This window comes from Marmota marmota, unplaced genomic scaffold, assembly GCF_001458135.2.
Source record: "Marmota marmota marmota unplaced genomic scaffold, marMar, whole genome shotgun sequence".
NCBI classification, from domain to species: domain Eukaryota; kingdom Metazoa; phylum Chordata; class Mammalia; order Rodentia; family Sciuridae; genus Marmota; species Marmota marmota.
This window is the reverse complement of record NW_026000211.1, coordinates 6,457,850-6,483,598: the sequence shown is the minus strand read 5'-3', so window position 1 is coordinate 6,483,598 and position 25,749 is coordinate 6,457,850. Positions and strand designations below refer to the sequence as shown.

Here is a 25,749-nt window from a genome sequence, read left to right as displayed (position 1 = left end):
TGACTAAAAAATAAATATTTTTTAAAAATCAGAAACATGAAAAAGAGAGACAGTATTATTGTTTTAACTCAATTCCTCTTTTCTATAAAATTGGTATAGGCTAGGCTATACTAGAATACTGAAGCAATCTTGAAATCTCAGTGATTCATGCAACAACAACAAAAAGGTGTTCTTTTCACTCACGAAATAGTCTGCCGTGACTCTTCCAATGGGGACCCCAGGATACAGTCTATTTTCCTCTTGTTTCAATCTAATGCTGAGTACTTTGGGCCACAGTTACGTCATATATTGAGAGTAAATTCACTTTTTTCTCTTTTTAAGCTCAACATGTAACTTCTAGATCATCAAGACTGGGGAAGAGAGAGCAGAAGGGCTACACAGAGGCTTTGCAGGAGGTTACCCAGAAAGAGGCACAAGCCACTTCTCACAGTTCCCTGGCTAGAAGTAGTCACATGACCCCACCTAACAGTCAGGGGTTTGAGAAGTGTAGTCTTGGGATGTTCAGAAAGGACAGGAAAATTACATATTGATTTATATATCACATAACTGAAAACATTGAGACACTGATGATAAAATGAGGACTACCTTGGCAAGGGTAATAGTTCGATGAACATGCAAGTAATTCAGTCTTAACTCTGATACTTTGTTTGATGGTGTAAATAGTTTTGTTGAAATACTTTTATTTTCCATCTGGGATTCACAAATACTAAAGAAACACAGTTTTTCCAACCCATTTGGCGTATGCTGATTTAATACAAATCTGGGTGTGCATCTATCTGCACATTTTGTGGAGTTGAAAGCATAACGTTTTCCCTTCCTGTCTCCGTCTCCCTCTCCCTCTCTTTCTCTGTCTCTTTCTCTCTCTCCCTCTCCCTCTCTTTCTCTATTTCTCTTTTTCCCTCTCCCTCTCCCTCTTCTTCGCCCTCTCCCTCTCCCTCCCTATTCTCTTTTTGGACCAGGGCCAGATGGAAACATTTTGGGATGCCAACTTGGATGTAATATTCATTCAAATGCCCTATGGTTCATTTCAGGCACACCAGATATTAAACATTAAGAACTAAGGGTCTGAACCCAAGTCTGTCCATTGATATTTTTCCTAAGTAATAGGTAAAATATAACAAATAGATCATTCTTCTTGAGGCATCTTTTGGAATTTCCACAAGCTTTGTCATCATCTTAAGTTGGCCTACTTTTAATTTCTTGATGTTAGTCATATCACATTTACAGAATTTAGTATCTCTCATCTCTCTTTGGCCTGTCAGCATCAGCCATGATACCCTGATGATGACCAACAATTAAATAAAGGCAATATTTCTTGAATAAATGAATGGTCATTTTGCTTTTCTCCCCTACTTAAGATGAATATAGTTAACCATCTCAATAATATACTGTGTCTCCCTCAAGAATCTCCCTGATTCTTGCTGCTTTTCCCCCATCTCTCTGCATGTGGGGTGGTGGTTGGGGAAAACAGGGAAACTTGGGGGATACATGACAGTGTACCAGGGAGTTCAGTGTGGCTATTGAGGGTCTAATAGTTTGTGATTTAAATACCTCCATAAAGATGGAGAACGGGGAACAAGATGAGAAGGATTCCTTGGGGAACAAGTTAGATCAAACCAAAATGTTTGTTTCTAGAAAATTCTTCCCTATTGTCAATTTATTTCCATGTCATTCTATATTAATCTATATTAATAATTTGATTATAATTCTTGATTCATTTTAACCCACACTGAATTTCTAACTTAGATTAACCTGTGAATTTTTTTCTTAGTGCCAGGCTGCTTAAATTGTTCAGATTTACATTTCCTCACTGCCAATTAATTCTTTTAAACTTACGCTAATAATACTTATATGAAAAAATTGCTCATTGAGTAAACTCTTGATTAGCCTACCAGTGGAGGGATAGAAGAGCCTTGAAAGCACACATTTCAAGATCATTATCCCAGTCAGAATGATTTCCTCTAAAAAAGATATGATTCTTGTATCATGTAAGATGGAATTTAGAGATGGAAGCTACATTTAAGATTATCTGGCCATGTGACCTTCTCATGTAATAAATGGAGTGACAGAGGCCAATGTTGGGACGAGAATGCTCTTGAGTCTATTCCTGGTGCTCTTTAGTGAAAGAACATGAATACATAATAAATACTAGTAAAAGGTCACTCTTGTCATCTGAAAACTGTGGTTTATAGTACTAGAGCTGTAGATGAAACAAGATGAATGAATAGGATCTGGAAATTTTAAAATAAACTCAACTCTGTATTAAATAAACAATTTTTTGGAAAACTGTAATGTGCATATCAGGTATTGAAAAGGGAGGTAAAAAATTCCCCACTGTCAAATAATGTGTCACACAGATGAGTAAGAGCTAGAAAAAAAATTGAATAGACGTCTTTCCAAGAACTATGTACAATTCTGTGAAATTTTGGTCATGATGGAGTGTTTTAAACTTAGGGCCACAAGAAAAGAAGGTGGAGGTCATTTCTTCTCTTTGGCTTTCCCAGTGGCTTAATGATACCTCAGAATAGATGCTTTGTATCTTCGTAGCTTCCAGTTCAGTTTGTGCTAGGTAAAGAGAAAAACACACACCCAATACAGTGCCAAGGGAAAAGTGTCTCTTGCAACAGTCCCAACAGTGAAATCGCAGGTTGATGTGAGATGCCTGATTTAATAGCACACTTACTGGGGTGCGAACACTGTTGCTATTATTTCCACTAGTCCCAAATGTTATGCCGGCTGAGTCTGTGCCAAAACAGAGAGGGAGCCCACTAGGCCATACTGCAACCTCAGTTGTGTGGGGCAGTCCTTTTTTTCCTGCCCCCTTGTGAAATACCATCTATCGCAGGACGCTCTCTGGAAGGAAGCCAAAGAGGATGTGAAGTGGCGCATATTCCCCATCTGTCCTCTGAGAGGCCACACCCAACACAAGGCCCTCATTGTATCTTGGGGAACAGTAGATCCACAGTACTAGGGGGCCGGCTGCCCCTCTTTTATACTTTTTTTTTTTTTTAGACGAGGTCTTGCTCTGCTCCCCATGCTGGCCCAATACTGGGCTTCAGCGACCCCCGCACCTCAGCCTCCTGAGTAGCTGGGATCACAGGCACGCCACCACCCGGGTTTTCGGGTGGTCCTCTTAAAAGGAAGCCAGCGCCTCTCACTGCAGTGACCACAGCCACGGAGTGGGGGAAGCAGCTCAGGCCACGCAGGTGGGAGAAGGCGCAGAGCCGCGCGCCCAGCACCGCGCAGGCGCCCCGGGTCCAGCACTCGGGGCCTGGCGCGGGCGCGGCGCACCTGGAGGCGGAGCTAAGCCTCGTCGCCGCGTGCTCCCGAGCGCGAAGCCCCCTCCCCGGGCCCCTCCCGCCGCGCTGCAGTCGCGCAGGTGCGTGAGGCCGCGCCAGCTGGGGACCCTGCAGACGTGGACCCGCCATGGAGCACATCCGCACGCCCAAGGTTGGTGGCACCCGCGCGAGCTGAGGAGGGAGAGAAGGAGGAGGGATGCTGAGCGCGCAGGAGGCTCGACTTCCCTGCAGGGAGCTGGCAGAGCTTGGACCGCGAGCCGAGCGAGGGAGGAGCAGGCGGCGCTTAAGCATCTCTCCTCCGGTCCCTAGGAGGCCGGCCTTTCTCTGGCTGTTTCGCAGGCCTAGCTTTAGCTAACCTCTTGTCCTTGGTGCTCCCTAGACGTGGGGTTGAGCAGGAGGGAACTCGGCTTGTGTGTCAATTAACAGACTGCCAATAACTGTTTCCATCTCTTCTGGCACTAGGCTTTTAAAAATTTCATATGTATTTTTAAAAACTGTTGACAGTTCTGAGGAGTTGAAAGGGAGACAGACCTTTCAGTAAAAGGAAAAGGAGGTATATGCAGGTGGACTGGATGCACTTGAAAGCATGTTGAATCTTAAGCTTCAGACTCGCCATCCTCACTCTTCCCAGGCTAGCTTCAAGGGACCTTTCATAGAACTGATGATCAGTGTTTGCCCTAGGTTGAATGAGGGTGTGTTCCTGCCTTTTCCAGTCTGTTTAGTTATTTGGGGAGAATGATGCAGTTTATAGATCCATCCACTGGTGTATTTTAAACAACGCCACCTTTTGCCACTCCACCCAAGTGACTGGTCCCTGATTATACAGTTAAATAACATTTCCTGGAATCCTTGGCTCAGTGCCAAACCTTCCTACCCATAGTTGTACTGGTAATATAATTTAGAATGAAAATGATTGTCATTCCTGCCTGGTGAAAACCCTGAACTAGTGAGAGAATACATTTAAAAATCCTATTGGCTGTTTCTTGTTTCTACCACCACAGCTCCTTTACATCTCGGATGGTCTCCTATTCAAACTCTACGTTCATAACAGAGTTAGGTCAAAGCTCTTCATCTTAGTGGACAGAGAGCTCAGGTAGCTTCAGGAATATGGCTCATTTCATGGAAAGAGGGAGACAGTTAGTTTGCTTTATACCCAGCAAAAAAAAAAAAACAAAAAAACAACTTTATTCCTAAATTGTAATAGTTCCCCAGTATCTATTTCTAAAAGCCTGTTTAAAATTGTCGCATGCCAGTGAAAGAATAAATCTTTTGCTTTGCTAGAGAATGCTAGTTTCTGTAGTATATTTACATTGCACTGATTTTACACTATAGAATTAAATTGTTGCTTCACAGTCAGGAAATTGTAAACTTAGAAGACAGTGCCATAAACCACAAGATAGGTGGTTCAAAGCTTTCAGGGTTTAAGTGGTACTAAATAATTTATTCCAAAATGACAAATTTAACTCATGGATTCACTCTGCCCTTGCCAAGGACATCTCTTCTTCTTTAAAGAGGAAGAGGGCCCTTTATAAGAATTGTATGTGATAAGAATGTCAGAAGCAGGAATGAATGGACAACATGGCATTGGATATCGTTTTCTTATAGAATATAAATGTTGGGGAGTAAAGACTGTTTCTAGTCCATAGTCACATTCATCCTGCATAAAATCTTATGTGTAAATCTGATTATTCTTAAACTTGATTTCATAAACACCCTTCAAACAGTGTAGTACTTCAAGTTAGAAATCCCCTTCTATGTAGAAATGGAAAGAAATTGTGGTGGTGATGTAGACTTATCTGAAGTGTCTCTGAATTGGGGAATGGGTAACATATACGATATTGCAGGGAAATAAATATAAAATTACACAGGTGGGGAGATGAGATTTATCTATTCACTCATTTCATTCCACAAGCATTTGAGAATCTTTCATGTATTATGCTTGGTGTTAAGGGCCAGGGGACTCACAGACTGGAAGGGGAGCCACTTGTAAATATGCCATTGCATGATGGAAAAATGTACAAGATACAGTAGGTGGAGAGGGGAGAATGGATAAAAGATCAGCTCTACCATCAAGGGTGAGGAAAGCTTGCTTAGAAGAGCTGAGAGTGAACATGGGAGGAGTCAAGGAAGGCCAGGAGCATTTGAGCCAGCAATCGTGTAGGGGTGTGTGTGTGTGTGTATACATACATACATATACCTATATGTTATATACTAATAAATAATTACAAAGAAGTCAAAATCTCAAAGAAGCTAAAAACAATAACACTGGTAAAAATTAAAGATCCCTTGTGTTAAACAACACCCTCCTTTAGATTTACATTTTTTAGTCCAAAATTAATTTTCATCATCTAAATGAAAAAGAGAACAAGATTACTTTCAGAGCATGTGTTATAAAATGTAAAGTTGTCAAATGATCGTATGCATCTTTGTTGTTTGCTCCCATCATACCCTGAGAAAATTGAATAGACAGTTTTCCTTTGATTTCGTGGTTTCATGTCTTGGGTTTGTACTGGGTTGATGTTAATGTGTCTGAGATCCTAGCTAAGTAATCTACTTTTTCTGGAAGGCATTTTTTTTCCCCTGTCTGGGTTTATGTGACCATTCGTGGATTTGGAGCAATATTTACCATGGGGATTGCAGGATTTTATTTAAGAGGAAAAGAAATATATGCATGTGTAACATACAGTTGCTTTCCTATTACAATGCAAAGGATTCATTTAGTCTTCAAAAGCTATATAGTAGCCATCACAGCCTCTTTGTTTTGCTTCAGTCTCTGGAGTGCAGTTTAAGGAGACACAGGCACATGAATAATTTGGAACGCTTTGCACATATCTCTTCGTGTGTGTGTGTGTGTTTAACTGAAGCCTTGAATACCATGTGCTAAGCAGAGCACTCATCTCCCAGAATGATTCCTCTATAGTCAAAATCATTTTCAAAGGACAAGCTTACTTGTTGTTGGGTTTAAGTGAAAACACCAAGTGCTACCTGTACTCTTTGTAGTGTACTTTTAGGTTCCTACTTCACTGACTGGCTTCCTTTAACACTCTGAAAACTTTCCAGTAAGAAATTATTCTGCTAGAAGCTTAGGAATAATTTGAGTTCAGATACTATCTAGTTATATGAAAAGACTTCAGAGCTCCTAGAGATAATTGGAAGTGTTTGTGGACCTTAGTTTGGTCCTAGATGGATGCTGATCTGTCTGGGATCCTGGATAAATAAACTTTCTTTGGAAAGCATATCCTCACATCTGTAAATTGGAGTTATAAAACAGAATTTGTGATAATCTTTAAAACAGATCTTCAAAATGTCTTCTCTTCTTCTCTACCCCCACACCCAAGCCTGAGATGTTACTCTAAGATCCTCCTAAGTGGGCTCCTAATTTACTCCTTTGCTCCTCTCTAATCCCTTTTCCACAGAGGGGTCTGGATGTTGCTTTTATGATCCAGATTGGTCATATATTGCTTCTCTGCTAAAATTCTTGGGTGGCTTTTCTTTGTACCCAAGATACAAAGTAAGACTCTTCAAGAGGCCCATAGGACCCTGTGTAGACTGATCCCTTCTTACTTTTCTAGCCTTGTTTTGTGACCATCTTCTTTTTTACTTACTGTCTGTTCTCTGATCACAAATGGCCTTTGTGGGCTTCTCAAAGGTGCAGGTTCTCTTCTACCTTGGGACTTGTGTGCTGTTGTTACAGCTGAGAGAATACTAATCCTCTGTCTTCATACCTCAAATTCTAGTTTCAAATTAAATGTAATTTCCTCAGAGAAGCTATCCCATTTTCATCAGACCTGCCTGTCATATTTTATCATAGAAGTTTATTTTCCCTTTATGTTCCACATTACAGTTATTGTATTTATTGGAGTGATAGTTATTTAATGTTAAGTCCCCTTCTTAACTGGAAGCTCTCTGAGGGTGAGGATTGTATTCACCCCCGTATCTACAGTTCTTAACACAGTGCCTGGTACCAAGTAAGCATGTGGCAAATAAATTAAAAATCAAAGGAATGAATAATTATTGATTTTGGTACTTAATGAATAATTATTGATTTTGGTACTTCATTTTAAAGAATTTTTGTTAGTGTGCATTGCACCCATGATTTGACATTATTGTGAATTCTGTAACAATATTAGCGTGAAGTATTTGTGGAGGTCAATATATCTTATGTAGTATTGGTATATGAGTGTCGCAATATTATAAGCGTATGTGTAATCACAAAATATATTGTAATGAGATAACGTAAAATTCACCATTTTTATCACATGAAGTATAAAATTCAGTGGTTTCAGACATTTACAAAGTTGTGCAACCACCACAACTATTCAGTTCCAGAACATTTTCTTTTCTCCCAAAGAAATCCGGTATCCATCAGTAGTTAATCTTAAATTATAATACAATATCTTACCCTATCTATGTTAAATATTGTTTTGTTGGGCTTAAACTATTGTTTAATCCCTTACTCTGTTTTAGATTCTGATATACATCTACTATTTCTCTCAGTTTGGTACTTTCCACTATTTAATAATGTGCTTGCCTCCTATTACCCTATCTTTTATCTCATCCAAGAAATAAACTAAATTAGAGGCATGAAAATTTTTAGTGACTTAAGCTATTTACTTTCATCTCTCAGGATCTTGGCCCTGATAGCAGATGTACTTGTTCTCTCTGTTTGGTTTCATTTACCAGTTTATGAGTCTGTCCTCTAATACCCCTCCAAATAGCTTATTGGAGAAAGAAAGGAAGTACAAATGGTCTAAAATGACTGAGTGACTCCATGATGTTCCTGCTGACTGATGGTTTCCTTTTTTAGGTTTATACAAAGTTCCATTAAAGAACCCATTTTAGAATCTTGCTTAAAATTAATGTCAAACTCACCAACTTATCTGCATCATCCATTTAAAAATAGTTATCTTGTTTTAAGGTTCTCTAAGTGAGGGAAAGACATTGAGTCACAGATTTTCTTTCTCCATTTCATTCACCATCATTATACCATTGGCACTAAGGGGTAGTACTCCTTTTATTTTCATTTAGCAAATATTTTTTAAGTTATAGAATTAATAAAGAGTACTGTAGGAATTAACTACTGTTAATATTTGAGTACATTTTCTTCTGGCATGTTTTAATTTGTATGCATCAAATTTTTTGTTTGTTTAGAAATTTAGGATCATGTGGATCAATTTTGTAGATTGCCTTTTTTAACTTACCATCATATTGTAGTCTGAAAAAACATACTTTAGAAGATTCTGGGTGTTTTAAAATTCTATGGAAATATTATCACATTAACCATTTCCCCATTTTAAGGCTATTCTACTAAAGTTAATTATTTATGAACATTTATTAATATTGTCTGCATATCTAGGATGGAGCCCTAGATGGAATTATTCAGTGAAGATGAAGGATTTTTATGGCTGAGATAGGTTGCCAAATGACTTCCCAAAATGTTACATCATTTTCCATTTTCAGAAACAGGGTATAGAGTATCTTTTTTATTGTATCTTTGTTCTCTTATTGAAAGACCATTTGCTAATTTAAATGGGAGAATAGCACTTCATTTTTCTAGGGTATTTTGTTGTAACTAGAGGCTGAAGCTTTTTCAAACATGAGTATTGACTATTTTGTTACTTTTCTGAATTATCTTTTTTCCCATTATAGCAGTTGGTGATGTGTATGTGAATAGTGTGTATACATATATTTTAATAACAACCTATTGAGATATAATTCAGATACCCTAAAATTCAGCCTCTTAAAATATGTAATTTTATGTATTTTTAAATGTTCACAGAATTTTACAACCACCATCATTATCTAATGCCACAACATTTCATTTGCCCCCCAAAAGAAACCCCATACACACTAGTGATCACTCCCCATTTTCCCCTCTCCCACCCATAGCTGCCACTAATGTACTTTCTGTCTCTACCATATTTTCTGGAAATTTCATATAAACTAAATCATATACTGTGTGGCCTTTTGTGGCTTTCCTTTTTACTCAGCATGATGCTTTTCTGGTTTGTCCAACTTGGATCTGCCATGTTCATCAGCATTTGTGTTACCATTTTTTGGCTATTATTGAAGAGTGCTGCTGTGAACTTTTGTGTATAGGCTTTTGTGTGGACTTATGTTCTTATTTCTTTTGGTTAGAAGTTTATTTCTCCAAGATTAGAGTTGCTGAATTAATTATAGAGAAACTTTATGTTTAACATTGTAAGGAACTACCAGATTGTTTTCTGAAGTAGCCGCACCATTTAAAACCCCACCAACGATGTCTAAGGGTTCCAGTTTTAAACCCTCACCAACACTTGCTATTGTCTGTCTTTTTTATTTTAGCCATTCTAGTGGGTAAGAAGTGATATGCAATCTGTGGTTTTGACTTGCATTTCTCCAGTGAATGATAATGATGAGCATCTTTCATGTGCTTATTGACCATTTGTATATCTTCTTTAAAGAAATACCTATTCAAATCCTGTGTTCATTTTTCAATTGAGTTTTTTATCTTTTTAATTAGTAAGTTGCGGGAGTCCTTATGCATTATGAATACAAATCCCTAATCAAATATATGATTTGCACATGTTTTCTCCCATTCTGTAGGTTTTTCCTTTCACAGTTTTGATGGTGTCCTTTGATGCACAAAAGTTTTTAATTTTGATGAAGTCTAGTTTACTTGGGGACTGGGGATGTAACTCAATGGCAGAGTGCTTGCCTAGCATACGTGAGATCCTGGGTTTAATCTCTAGCACTTCAAAAAACAAAAGTCTAGTTTATTTATTTTTTTCTTTTTTTTGTATTACATCTATGTATTTTTTAAAAATCTTCTTTTTCTGATTATAAAAGTTTATATTACAGAAAAATTAGTTTAAAAAAGCAGAGGCATAATCTCAACACTCAGAAAAAAACTACTACTATGTATATATATTCAGTCCTTTTCTTCACATATAAATGGAAATGTAATTTAAAACAAAATTGGGTCCATTTTTCTCTTTCATTCTACCTGAGTGTGCGCATGCATGTGTATGTACGCGTGCTGTGTGTATGATTTTAGTGAATAAGAATCTATTTTTATATGTCACAGTATACCATAAATATTTTTTCTCATTTTAGTAAATGTTCTTCTGAAAAGCATTTTTCATAAGTACATAAATACACATTCTGTGGATGCACTGTAAGTTATTTAGTGTTGGGAAGCAGTTCTCTGTGGGTCATTCACATTTTTATACTTTTATTCTGAACTATTTATTCAGAAAAAAACTATCTGTTTATTATAATCTCTTGATGAACAGTTTGGGAAGAGAGAAGTAGTTTCCTTCTTAGTAACAGAGGGCAAGTTTGATTCCTATCTGGGATAATAAAAATGTTTTTCCCTTATGGGCAAAGGTTAAACAGGTTTGTTATCAGCCTCCTTAGACTATTGGCATTTCTTAAATTCTGAGCTTAAAAGTTCTGCATCTATGACACAGATTCTCTCTGTATGTATCAAAGGATTATGAATATCAACTGTTTCATATAGTCTCATAGGTCATACTCCTTCATGTACAGTGAGTATAACATCCTTTATTTGTCTCCCAGAGACTTGTGTCTTCTCTCAGTGCCAATGAAACTGTGGGATGTACTTGTCAGGCTATAAGCAAGCAAGTTAAAATCTCAGATGCTTCCAAGTTCTTGACAGTTTATCCTCTAGTATTTGATAGTTAATGTGTCTCAATTTTTTCACTATAATAACTGATAAACATAACTGCATTTAAATTGTTGTGTAGATCTCTTTATTGCCTCAGATTAAATTTCAAAGTTATATTTTTTTGTTTCCATTTCTGTATATATTAAGATTTTGATGCCTTTTCCTACAGTTTCCTCTAGGATCGTGTCTGCTTCTAGGATAGCAGAGGAACACATAAAAAAATCATTCTTGAGAATGATATATGAAGTATGGTTTATTCTTATTTATTCTTATTATGGTTTATTCTCATTTCTTTGCTTACTGATATGATTGAGATTAGTTTTTGTGTCTGTGGTCATTTGTAGCAGTACCAGTTCAATAATGGTAGTAATGAAAAGAAATCCTTAAAGAGCCCTATAGCTACTTCACTAGGCACTGCTCTGTAGCTTTACACAATTAATACACTTAGTCCTCAAAATTATCCTATGAGATGAGGACTGTTTAGTCCATTTAACAGATGAGGAAACTGAAGATAAATAAATTAATCAATTGCAAAAGGCAAAAGGAAGACTCAGATTAGCCAGTGTATCCCTAAAATTTGTGTTAACAACTGCACTATTTTGTGTTTTGATTTTGAGAATAGGAGAGAGAATGTCTTTTGGTTTCCTGTGGCTCTCAGACCTAGTTCCCGGCCTTCTGCAGCCTGCTTCTCTCCTTGCCTCTAGGTGAATGGTCTGTCTCTGTGTTATCAAACATTCCCCTCACTTTTTCTTGATATTGCAGTTTGCTTTTATCAAAAGAACCAAGCTCAGCATTGTGTTTTGATTCAGGTTTGTCTAAAGAGAGATTATTGTCCAAGTGTTAGACTCTCTTGTTGCCCAGTATTTAACAACTGTTGAGGAGATAGTCTATATAGTCAAATCTGCTCTCTCACTTCAAAGACAAAGCTGATGAGTTTGTTGTAGTGAACTAGTTATGGCTGCACAATTATGTCTTCTTTAGTTTCTCAAGTCTAAGCCAAATAATCACTTAAATTGCAGTTAATCATTCCTCAGAAATCCACACTTCTTAAAATCCTCACTTTTGATAGGTCTGGCCAGTGTTTGTTTGAGGCCTAATTGTCCTCAGCGAGGCTTGGGTGTGCACAACACACAGTCTGTCTTAGAACTTAAGAATCCATAATCCTTCATTTCATGTTTATGCACAAATGCAGCCAGCTGCAAGGTACCTTTCTGATTAGGTGAATACAGACTACATGTATGTGTATGTTGTGTGTGTGTATGTGTACGTGTGTTATAGTCAAAATGACATGAAGAGAAATAGAGTAACAAGGTTGTTGGTTAGGAGTAAGTTAACATTGTTATTTAATATATGATGATAATACAGTCTTTAAGATAAAATGACGTTTGAACAGAGAGATAATTTTAGAACATTCTTACCACCCAAAAAGAAATTCTACATCTACTAATAAGCATTTCCTCTTTCTTTCTCTCCACACCTTAGAAAAACACTAATCTACTTTCTACCTCTGTAGATTTGCCTAATTTGCATATTTTATATAAATGGAATCATGTAATACATGGCCCATTATGACTAACTTTTTTCATTCAGGTTAATATTTTCAAGGTTTATTCATATTATAGCATGTACCAGTACTTCATTCATATATTTCTTTGCTGAATAATGTACCATTTTATGAATAAACTCACACTTGTTTATGCTTTTACCAGTTGATAGATATTTTGAGTTGTTTTCACTGTTTATTATTAATAGTGCAGCTATGAACATTTGTGTACAGGTTTTTGGACAAATGTGTTTTCAGTTCTCTTAGGCATATACCCAGGAAAGGAAGCGTTGGGTTATATGGTAACCATATGCCTAATCTTTTGAGAAATTAACATTTTTCCAAAGATGCTACCCCATTCAACAGAGGTGTTTGGGAGTTCCAATTTTACCAAATCCTTACCCACATTTATTATTATCTGTTCTTTTGATGGTAGTTATCCTAATGGGTGTGAAGTAGTAGCATACTGGAGTTTGATTTGCATTTTTCCTGATGGATAATTATCTCAAACATATTTTCATGTGCATATTAATTATCTTATATCTTCTTTGAAGAAATATCTATTTAAATCATTTTTCATTTTTTGTTGTTGTTGAGTTGTAAGTGGTATTTATGGATTCCGGTTAATAGATCTCAACTGGATATATGACTTGCAAATATTTTCTTCCCTTTTGTGGGATGTCTTTTCATTTTCTTCTTGTTGCCCTCTGAAATACAAACCTTTTAAATTTTGATGAAGTCCAATTTATCTGTTTACCTATTTTTTTTTTTTTGGTTGCTTTTGCTTTATGTATCCTATCTGGGAATCCACTGCCTTTTCCAAGGTCACAGAAGTTTACACTGTTTAGGTCTTAAATTTACTTACAATTAATATTCGTATATTGTTTTAGTCAGCTTTTTCACTGCTGTGACTAAAAGACCTGACCAGAACAATTGTAGAAGAGGAAAAGTTTACTTGTGGGCTCACGGTTTCAGAGGTCACAGTCCATAGACAGCATGGCTCCATTCCTCCGGGCTCAAGGTGAGGCAGGATATCATGGCAGAAGAGTATGGTGGAGGGAAGCAGCTCACATGATGATCAGAAATTCGCAGAGAGAGCAAGCTCCACTCACCAGATACAAATATATACCCTAAAGCTATGACCCTAATGCTCCACCTCCTCCAGTTACCACTCAATTAATCCCATCAGGGCATTAATCCTTTGATCAGGTTAAGGCTCACAACCTAATCATTTTTCCTCTAGACCTTCTTGCATTGTCTCATATGTGAGCTTTTGAGGGACAACTCGCATCCAAACCACAACATATATGATGTGAGTTAGAGATTCATCATTTTTATTACATGTGGAATTCCAGTTATCCCCAGCACTATTTTTTGAAAAACCTTTTTTTTTTTTTTTTTAATCCCGAATAATTGTCTTGACTCCCATGTTGAAATCAGTCCACCATAAGTGCATGTGTTTCTTGCTGGACTCTCAGTTCTTTCCTGTGTTCTCTATGTCTATCTTTAGCCATTATCCAACAGTCTTGATGACTATAGCTAGGTGTATCATTTTGATTGAATTAACTGAAGTCCTTCAAAGGCTTATTTTTCTAATATATTACTTGTTAGAGACTGAACAGAGAACATAGTTAACTTAAACAATGTGGAACACAGTAACTTTTAGTTGTTTTTATTATTTATCATCATTGCAAAAGGACTTTGCCCCAGGTTTATATGCTGAAAAACTTCCATGAAAGAATTTTATTTAAGAATAAAAAAGAATTTTCTTAATCCAGACATTTCATTTGACCTACTTATTCACTTCCCCACTGCACAATGGGTTTAAATATTTTTTTCCTCTGGAGGCCTTCTATAAAGAGTGGCTTTGTGTAACCCAACTCTAGTTCACACCCATGCTTCAGAGAATATTTTTCTTTAATAAAAACATTAATCTCTGCAAGCACATGGATTTTAGGAAAGGTATCCAGCTCAGCTTAGGAAGCCTCTGCAGTGTGGCCTGTGAGGCAAAGCCTCAGGGACATGGCCCCAGATTCCTGAGGGAGGGGTCTTTTTGGAATGGATATGTGCAGAAGAAACTGGGAAACACTTTGACTTTTTAGTGGAGGAATATAACAGAGTAACATGGGCACTGCCATTAAAGAAGATGCAGTTAAGGTATTATACACCTCAAAACTTATTATACACCTCAAACTTTTTTTATTTTTTATTTTTTTTTCCCATTCTGAACAGGACAAGCTGTGAACTAGGTATGAAATTAAAGCTCTTGACCAGACACCCAGGATTCCGAGACTTTGTCCCTGTAAGGTTCAGTTTTGTATTCTTATATTGCACTCAGAGGGAGCCCCAAAAGCTCATTTTGTGCCATATTTCTTAGGTCCGGAACAGTCTCAACTATTTTTTTCTAGTGCCCTTTCCCCTGGTGGACAGCTAGTTAAAGCCTTTGGGAGTAAAAGTACTTCCCAGGACATAAACCGAACCCTTCCTCCCACAGCCATTTAAAATAGTTTAAAAATAACTCCCACTTAAAGTTTTGTGGCAGGCTATGACAACTTTATAAAAATTGTATATTTACTTTTCTTCTCTTTTTCACTTATTAAAACACTGCTTATCACGGATTCCCGGAGAAATAAATTTATTGCCAAGCTATGAAAGAAAGTTTTATTCCTTCAGGCATGTAGCAAAGCATGAGTTATTCTGCATGTTCAAGGTGAAATTCAGCTAGTTTGAGCAGTGGTAGTTTAAGAAAGGGATTCTGCCTTTTGGGCTAAGCAGATAGATTCAAAGACTTTGTTCTTGAATTTATTCATTCATTTATATTTTCAGCAAATATTCCTTGAGTGCTTCCTAAATGCAAGTTGCTGTTTAAGGGCTTAGAGATCCAATGGCGAACAAGACAGCTAGGGGCCATGGTCTCATGGAACTTACATTGCTGTAAGAATTAAACAAAAATAATATTGCAGTTCTTTAAAACACTGTATGTATCATCTGTGTAGGTTGTCACATTAGAAGCTCTTCCGTTTTTAGAAGATCTAGCTCCCAGATCCTGTTAGCCTTCCCTGTAAACCTTCTAGTAGCTTCCCATCCCACTGAGAGAGAAAGCCAAAGTGGTATCATTGTTGGAAGACCCTCTGAGATTCCTCCTCACTACATGGGCCACCTGGTCACCCACTCCTCACTCCTCACAGATCTGATCAGGCTTCCTCACCTCCCCGTAGACTTGAATATTTCAAAACTGCCCCTGCCCAGGGCCTCTTCAGCTTTTGGTTCTGCTGGCTAGAATCCCCTGTCCCCACATGTTCTCATGGTTGGCTTTCTTGCTTACTTTAGTTCTCTACTGAAATATCTAATAATTTTATTACAGAAGATTTCTCTGGACTCTGCTGTCCCTCACCACCCAACCACTTACCTGCTTTAATTCCCTCCCTTGTATGGCATGTAGCCATATACGCGCACACACACACACACACACACACACACACACTTTATTTTTTCCTGTTTATCTGTGTATTGCCTATTTCCTGCCTACCTATCCCCAAACAAGCAGACCACATGTGAGCAGTGACCTGTCTTGTCTACTCATGTATCTCCGGCATCTAGAATATCTGTATCTAGTACAGGTCGAGGAGCCCCCTGAGTATATGTTGGATGACTGAATGAAGGAAAGAGTTTAATGTGACTATGTCTGAGCTTTAGTACCTTTCAATGGCTTTATTTCTAATTGTTCTTCAGCATTCTGTTTTAGTTCTGTGGCACTAGTTTTGCTTTTGCAGGTGAAGTTCTGCTTTATTCTTTTTTTCTCTGTTCTCTTTTTCCACTACTAGCAACATATTCCATTCATAATTAAATATTCCTCACCTTGTCCGAAAATTCAAATTCAACAATGCAGCCTTTCTGCTTAATGATACCTAATTCTACGTACAATCCCTCACATACATTGTTTTTACCTATATTGTTGATTTTCATTCATTGGACGAATATAATCCATTATGTTGTCAGTTGTAGTCTCTGTCATTGTAATGTACCTAGGACTATGGAATAAAAAGAAAGAATAAAATGAGTTAAGTTTGAAATGTGAAAAAAAAAAAGAATACAAAGACAAAAAAAAAAAATGTGATGCCTATCCCTAAGGATCCTGCAGTTGAGGGTAGTTGTGATGCTTTGTAATTATAGTGGTTTATTGTTTCCAGAAGCCAATAAACCAATATCTGTGTCTCTTTTTCCTTTCTTCCCATAATTCTGATGTAAGTGTGTACATAGCGTTGTTATGGAGCTGTAGGAAATATTATCTAGAAAATCATGAGTGCTTTCCTCGAGAATATATGTTCTTGGTAATAATTAGTGTGGTACAATAAGAATAACATGTAAGAAGGCAGAATAATGAGACCCCAGGTGTCACAGTGGTTTAAAGGAAGGAGAATGTTCACAGCAGACTGGATGGTTGAGGCATGATGTTCTTAAGAAGCTGGGCCTTGAGTATCAGTCTGAAGAGGGTCATGCTGTGCTGGGTGCACCATGTCCTCACTGATGTTGGGAACCTCAGAGCTCCATGACAGAGCAGCAGTGCAACAGTTTTTGTTTGGCCCCAGAAGAGGCCTCACATCTTTGTGTCTGCACAGCAGTTTGCTTTATGTTCATTTCCCGGAATGAGAATGATGGGCTCTTGAGGGTTGTACCGTTAGAGGAGGAAGGGAAAAATATGGTGCTGATTACACAATTTTTCCTTGAGGGCTTGGGGGCCAGCAGTGAGGCATGGGAACGTGTAGATGGGCTGGAATCTGGCCTTGTCCTGGATGGACAGACTGTACCCCTTCGTCCTCTGGCCCTGATACTGGCCAGGAATTGGTGGGAGGGGGAATAAGACTTGCTTCTCCCTGTTCCTGGACTGTCTCCTCTCTTTGGACCAGCAATAAATTCCATTTGGCACAACATGCATTTGGAAAAATGCTTTCCCAGAGTTCCCAAAGAGCTATCTAAGTAGGCAGTTTAGTCCCTTTCTATCTGTGCCTTTGTGAAAACTATGCCAAATTCAGAGGCATTTTAGAATTTTAGAAATCTTTTGAGCAAAAAAAATCATCATCATCATAAAGTAAGGTATTGAATTTGTGTATTGCTTCAATGCAAGGTCCTTTTCCTCCCAATTCTACTTTGTGTTTTAAGTGACTTTATTGTTTTTAACTCAACTATCCTTAATAGATCACTCCATACATTTATTTTTTGAGTTACAATGGGCCCAGCATCTGTTTTTAATTTATTTTCTTTTTAACATCCCTCTCTCTCTTTTTCTCTTATTCGTGCTTGTTGTAATGGTATTTTTGGTTGAGGTTATTTTAAGGTGGTGTCGAAATAAATCCTGGGACTGTTCTTTTGTTCAGCAGCACATGTTCTTTTAATCCTACACATCCAGGGTCATCCTACCAAAATAAATTATATGGGTCCTGTGCAAAACTCTCAAGTGCCTGACTTTTAATTTATGAGAGTTGGTTTCTGGCACAATATTTGTAGTTTACTCTGAGCTCAAACAGGCTTCTTTTCCTCCTGTCTGCCTTTTCCAAGAATTACCCGGACTCTTATTTCTTAAGCAGCTATGGCTCTGGGTCTCTAACAATTTTAGCTTCATTATTCCCCTCAGAGAAATCTAGAGTTTAGTTAAATATCAGTCAAATCTGCTGTTTTGACAGACATTTAGGTAGATAGAACAGCAGCCTCTGCATTTATAGGCTTTCCAAAATCATCAAGGTTTTTTTCCTTGATCTTGACTTGAGTGAAAGAATGCTTATCCGTGACGGAAGTCTCATTGTTTTTTACTCCTTTTAAAAACATGTTTTTCAAAGCCTGTATTTTTCACAGAGAGGATCGCTTTGTATATAGGATTTACTTGGACATTTGCAGGTGTCTTAAAAATATATAAAAATGTGTCTCAGGTACTCTGTTTCTCACATGGAGGAAAGACTTCACTTTGGAAGTTGATAGACTAGAAATCCTTTTAACACATGTACAATTTCAAGATTTTAATTTTTTTGTGCAACCAGCATAATAAAACAGTTGGATATACCCATTTTTCATTTCCCACTTAGTTTTGAAAACTATTTCAAGATTACCAGGTTGAATTTTTCTGAGTATTTGCCCCTGGGATTCACCCCCTTGGATTATGAGTCCTTTTCCAAACCGGGTCTTAGTCTTTCCAAATGTGAATCCTCCTACTTCAGAACTGAATCTGGCTCTGTCCAGATGAAAGTTTGTACACGAGAAGATAGGCTGAAGATGTGATCTCTGCGGGCAGAATAGCTATTGAGAGAGAAGGAAAGAGAAAGAAGGATGATCTGTCCTCACATGTATTCCGGTTTCAATCAGTATGTCTTTGGAGAATTATAATTGGCATATACCATATGATACTTACTGGTGATTGTTTTAGGACTGAAAGGAAGAAACTGGTGAGCAGGTTGTAGAAGGTCCTGATCAGTAGCAGAGGGTAGACACTGTGGCTCTGAATAGAGTGACACGATCAAGGTATGTTGTAGGATGACTGTGTAACAACTTGGGTAACAGATGATGTGATAGACATGTGCTGGCTTTAGTTGCCCATCATCCATTCTCCCAGGCTCCCTCTCAGGATACTTGCTCAATCTGTATGTTTTGGGTATGTCACATACTATCTGACTACCCAAATCATGGCATTATGTGAGCACTCTGATTGGTTTCAGGATAAGGATGCAACCCAGCAGAATTCAGTAACCATTTGCATGGGCAGCTGGGGGAGCAGCTGCTGTGTTTCTCCATGCCCTGGTTTGGTAGGAGATGAGGTTGAGGTTGCTGGAGCCATCCAAAGCAGAGAACAGAGAGGGCCAGCATCGAGGGCACAGCCAGGAGATAGAGTGTGAGGAGCTGGGTGCTCTGAGCCCCTGCCCAGTCTTGAAGCTAGATCTACTACTGACATTTATATATGATCCAATAAAATTCCTTTTGGTTTGGCCATGTGAGATTTAGATTTCTGTCTCTTTCTCCTAAAAGGGTCCTGATATAGATGGAGTCAGGAAATCTGTGTTTAGTATTACCAATTAGGAGTCTCTTGATCAATAATCTGGGTATCTGAGTAGGCACTCAACAAATTAACCTAATAATTAATTAGTAAATTAGAAAGATCTTAATTGATTGGGGGCAGCTCTCTGGTTTTCATAGGGTTCTTTCACAGAGAGCTTGTTTTGTATCATATCTGATTACATTTACCATGCTTTTGAAATAACAGTTTCATAGCAGGATATATTTTTAAGAGAGTTAACTTTTTGGGGTAGCTTAAAAATGGGTTCTTTTCATACATTCCAGTGTATGTTGTATATCCCACAAACATTTTCCTCTGTGTTGTACAAAAGATTTTTTATGGATCTCATGAAGGGTGAGATCTGTTTCTTCTGGTTACATGTCATATGTTTTCTTGGATTGTGCTCTGTGATTTTTGCCCTTTTCTTAGTTCTTCTCCAATCTGTGACCTTTGAATAAAATGGTCCTGGGAAAAGACTTTCATTGGTTTTATAGTTTTAAACAGATTAAATCTGCCTTTTGGGGAAAGGATTGATGTTCCTGATTTTTCTACCAAAAGAGTGGATTAGAATACCCTTAAAGTTTCATGGATAGCACTTTTTATTTGTTTAAGCAACTTTATGTAAGGGTAAAAAGTGCTTTTTGTTTTAAATTAGAAAAGTTAAATGTTTTTTTTTCTGTAATTGTAAGAGATTATAGCAATTCTGAATGGTCTGAAGAATTTGTTATTGTTTTAATTTTTCTGCTTGCATATCAGAGTACTTTGCCAACTATAATTGAGTAGTCCATCTTTCTGGAAGAATCTGTAGTTACTACTAGTTTAACACAGAGGAAATGAAATCACAGATGTGAGGTGAGCATTCATTGGGGACAGAAAGCAAAACTGATGTCTCTGTTATGGGTTTCTTTAGTAATAATTACTGTTTGTTAAAAAATTACCAACATGGAATCTGCTGCCTTCTTTCCTAGCAACTTTTCTGTAAAATTAGACTTACAGAGTGCCCCAGTTTGGCACCAGAATTTAGTTAAATGGCTAGTAAGGGAGTAGGCACTACTTAAAGGCAAAAGAGCTTTCATACCGGTATCATCCACACTCACCCACCTCCCAACTCTCCAGATCCAAAGGCATCTGCTCTCCCCAGAAGCTTCCACACCACCCTGCAGTGGGTGTTCCTTTCTGAGAAGATATCAGGCCAGGAATCTGGTTCCTGTGCATCACAGCAAATTCAGCTGCTTTTCATGTTGCCCTGTCCTGGTGGCTGGCTATTGGGCATCGTGGGAGAGGTTGTTATAGTCACTGACCAGAACTCTCACTATTTTATCCCAATCACTGTGCTAAATGCTACACAGTACAAGAGAACTACATTAACTTTTACATATTTTTTTACCGTATGATTATTGCACATTTTTGTATTCTATACTTTCACATTTTATGGCTCTGCTCACAGCTGAAAAACATTTTAGGAAGAAATGGACCCTGCCTGTACTTTTAGGTTCTCATTACTGTAATTGTCTCAACTTTGGTTTCTGCAGAAGTCATCCTTGTCACTCAGGCTCTTTCTGAACAGTGAGGAGGGCATTGGGTGTGTAGGCAGACCCTAAGTGTCTGCCATGTAGTCTGAATACCAACATCAAAGACTGAAAAAAAAAATTTGATGGATGGCTAATTTTTTTGTTTTTAGAAATAAAGTGGGCACTGTGATATGTATGTACATTCTCAGAAATAGTTTTCATTGTCTCTTAAGGATTTTTATGGCATTAGATTGAATAGGACACCTAAAAAGAGATTCAGTCAGATGTAATTTCTTTAAGAAAGCCAACCAAAGGCTTTGTTTTTAATACTTTAACAAGACTTTTAATTTAGATTAAAAATCTAATGATACTTACTTATGAGAAGTAGAAGTCTCCTAGAATTACAGAAACTCTAGGATTCCTACCTAGTTATTAGCTAACTCCTCTCTGAAAGAAGCAAAAAGGAAAAGAAGAGTGTAAGACAGGGAGGAGTTTAAGACAGGTTAAGACTGAAAAATAGCCAGTTGTAGCCTGGCAACTTCTCACCTGGGCTACCTGGCCCGTGTGCATGGGCTTGGGATGTTCCTGGCCCCACTTTGGGTCTAGAGCTGTGGATGTCAGTGTAGCCTCTGTCCCCATTTCAGGGACTGTCGCAGCACCCTTGTTCTGAGGCGGGGGCTTCCTTTCCTTAGAAAACCACAGAGTTTCGATGGTCAGCCACATTCCTGGATGGCTGAATTTCTGGAGAATTTAATATTGAATTGTATTTGAGTTACAGAGTAGAAAGCTAAGATCCATGTTCTATTAAGATTGAAATTAGAAGGTGGCCCCATCAGAATTGCTGAAGAGAGGCTCTGTCTCTCTGTTGTGTCTGTGTTCTCACAGTTGCTGTTTCGTGCCACTGAGTCAGAGCTGCAGCCTGCTGGAATGGAGGGAGACATTAGAAACCCTTAGATTCTTTATAGAAGGCAAAACCCAGGAGGAAAAATGTACAACTGCCTGTGCCCACAGTTCAGTTTCAAAACCAGAACCAGAACCAGAGCCCAGGCCTCCTGACTTGCAAATACTTTTCTTTTCATGTTGGTAGAGTTAGAAAATGTCATGATACCAAATTTAGCATGACAAACTATTTATCTAGCTGCTTTTCTTAGATTAGAACATAAACTTATCTTAGGATTTGGCTGCTGCAGACATTTTGATTTCTCCCTGTTCAACGGTCTCTGGATCTCTTCCCCCGGATGATTGACAGTGACCTTTAGCCTTTTTTATATGGTACTGAGAACTTGGTCTCTGTCCCGGGCAAAACTTGTGGCTAGTGCCATTGGTTTTCCTCCTGTCCTTTTCAATGAATGGTAACTCTACCTGGCTCTGTGAACTCCTTATCCTGCAGAGCGGCTTTACTTACGCAGATAGTCCTAGATGATTCTGGAACCCACAATCTTCAGCAGTCTACCATTTGACCTTCAGGGTAGAAAGCAAAGATCCATATTTATTATTCTATTAAGATTGAAATTAGAAGGTGGCACCATCAGAATTTCTGAAGAGAGGCTCTGTCTCTCTGTGATTTATAAGATCCTCCTGACTCCTAGGCAGCGAGGGAAGGGCGAAGAAGGACTTGTGTCCTGTAGCTAGGGTGTCCTGTTTCAGACCTGGCAGTGCTTTGTTGGAGCCCCATGTTTTGACTGAAGCTTTTCAGCCCTGGCCCAGAAAAGCTGACAAAACCTTTTTCCTCCTTCAATCTAACACCAAAAGAGGAGGGATAGGAATAAAAAAAGGATGTTAAACTGGGGCACAGTCTTTTCTGTTGGATCTGTAAGTTTCTAGAGGGATACAAAGACTCTGTCTTTGTTTTTCTTTTCAGAACCTAACTCAGTGCTACACAGAGGCATTTTGTTCCATGGAATTAGATGTTCAGTGTTCCCTTTTATTTCTTCTGAGAATCCTGAAAATCTGTCTGTGCCAGTGTTTGGACTCTCATATCCTATTTCCAAGTTTCTGTCTTTGGGTTTATCTCAAAGGATGGCATTCTGATAACAGTTTTGCATATATTTTTACAATATAATTTTGTCTTAAAGCATTGTGTTTTCAAAATCAAATTTCATGTATAAGATTGCTTAAAATAATTGCCAGCTGATTATTCTAAACATTAATTTTAAGTAACAGTACTAGAATGACCTCAAAGACCATGATGAATGAGTACCTTGGGGTTTGGAGTTAGATGAACCTTAGCTACAGACTGAGCCTTGCTTCCTGTTTCCTGCATGATCTGAGGAAATTTGTCAAGTCTGTAAACGGAACTTTGAAATGGGGTTTATGTAAGAACCTAACTGATATAGGGGATTAACTAAGGTCAGAGATGCAGAACCATAGAATGAAGTATGACATAGAGTAAGCACATATTCTAAGAATATTTATTGTTTTTTTATATTGGTTGTTATTTTGAGGATTTTTACATAAACCAAGAGACTGTGTTTGGCCTGATCTGTGAGATGTTGGTAGAGTTATTTTGAACACCCCCCATTCTCTTACCTTCCAAAGTCAAAGGTTCTCTTGAGAATTTCTGCCAGCTTCCATGGCTTCTTGCATTTTTGCAGTCTTCTCTGGCAATATCTGCTGCTTAGTACACGGGGCAGGTTGTTTTACCATCCGTTTGTGTGTGCATCTCTATTCAATGACAGCTAGAATGGAATCTGCCTTTTCCTGAATTACAACCTTTCTACCTCCACCCTGAGCCCCCCCCCCCCCCAAAAAAAAAGAAAGCAACAAAAACAACAACAAACTATCAAAGAAGGCTTTTTGGTATATAACCAGCTGTTTGGATGATTAGGGCAAAGGAAGGATTGATGCTACTTTAGAGCAAATGACTTAACAGATTAGATTATACTTGTCCATCCCATCCCTGGGGATTATTTCTTCTAGCACTTCACTATGTAATAAAACACTTAAAACAAGGTATAGGAATTTTTTAAAATACTCTAAAAGAGTAACAGTGCTTGTATTTGAATTATGGTCCTAGGGGTGATTTTCTTCCTTCTATATTACTGAATCTTTGAACATTTAATCAATATGTACATAATTTTTGAAGACCAGTTTTATTTTTTATTTTTTTTACTCTAAAATATGTTATTTAATAAGAAAGAAAATATGATTGTTACCTTCTGGATAAAAGAGAAATCTGAGTGAAATATCTGGAACATTAAACATATAACAACATTATTGTGAATAATAATATTTGTGGGCTACTATGAAGGCAGTCGTATAAAGCATGATCTAATAAAAACTTTGAAAAGAACCCAGTTTAAATTACTGAAAATTCGATTGTTTCTCTTCTATTTTTTTACTTTGTAGGGTAATGAATACAACATTGTTAAAATGTAAGTGTAATGGGGGTCGGGGCTGTGGATCAATGGTAGAGCACTCGCCTGTCACATGTGAGGCCCTGGGTTCGATCCTCAGCACTATATAAAAATACACAAAATAAAGGTATTTAAAAAGATGTAAGCATAATATATTATTCACACTTGTCCTTCCACTGTTTTCTTGAAGACCAGTTTTAAAAACTGAGAAACTTCATGGGGTTGGAAGAGATTTTACCATGAGTAGGAAAACAAATCCTTACCCAATCATCCTTGTCTCCTTTTTCTAATCCTTTAAAATGTGTTCCTTTGAGATCCCTCTAAGGAGTCAGTGTATTTCCTGTGTTTATCACAGTGCGGATGCTGGGCTTCTGTCTCTACAGCATCTTGGTCTGCCATTTGCTTCTGAAAAGCTCTTAATGTGCTTTGGCCTTGTACCCTACAGCCTCACTTCTGCATAGAGGAGCTCTTTACCTTCTCAGTGCCTGTGAGTTTGTGCGTCAGGTTCTTGGTTATGGCTTCTGATCCTGGTGCTTGCAGGACCACTTCTTTTAAGGTTGCTAGTGTGTTTCATGGACAACTTACAGTTCTTGCCTTCCTCTATCTTTCAGCACCATGTGACATAAAAAAAAAATCCCTCTCTCAAAGCATTCCCTCTGCCATCCCCCTGACAGCAACATAATGGCCCCCTTCCTGGCCACTCTTGTCAACTTTGCTCTTCAGATCCTCCTCTTCTATGGGACCTTTAAACATTGAATTTCTTCATATTTCTTCTCTTTCCACTCTGCATACTCTCCCTTCAGTCCCATGGCCTCAAATATCATTTATAAGCCAAAGACTATAAATTTACTGCATTTCAGCAAACCAGTGATGGTAAGAGGCAGCATATTTTATGTCCCACCAAGAAAGAAAAAAGCAGTGCCAACTAAATGACACAGTGACATTACATTAGTCATATGTGAATCTCATTGTCAGAAATGTCAGGAAGTGAAAAATGTATGTAACTTCACGTAGGTTAAATGCCCTGCCCAGAGCATGCATATCTAGTGTGTTTTAAGCCGTGTTCCCAGGAGTTTGTGGCTAAGCTACAATAACTTTGCCTCAAGAAATGGGTGGTTTCCTGAGTCTTACCTCTCCAAATATGAAAGAAGCCTTATTGCTGTGTAAGTTATTACATATGTAGATGAGATAGAATTTAGGTAGCTCAGTGATAAGCCAGTCGTGGAACCAGTGGGTTTTCAGAGTGGTGCTGGAACTCTTGAGTTTTATTTCATTTTTAAGTTGCTCTGGCTTAGTATGTACCATGACAGAGCCCTGAACACTGTTCTCTGT

At 38.0% G+C, this 25,749-nt stretch overlaps 1 protein-coding gene across 2 annotated transcripts in view; it reads left to right on the top strand.

Moving 5' to 3' along the window:
• The first annotated feature begins 3,025 nt into the window (after nt 1-3,025).
• Mtmr7 (myotubularin related protein 7) overlaps nt 3,026-25,749 on the top strand; it is an 88,852-nt gene continuing 66,128 nt past the window's right edge. Inside the window, exon 1 of one of the 2 annotated variants that reach the window (XM_048791821.1) lies at nt 3,026-3,450. In XM_048791821.1, the coding sequence (XP_048647778.1) occupies nt 3,427-3,450 (24 nt within the window). In that variant the 5' untranslated portion in view covers nt 3,026-3,426. The remainder of the gene's footprint in view (nt 3,451-25,749) is intronic. The other variant, XM_015486059.2, reaches the window with a different exon arrangement.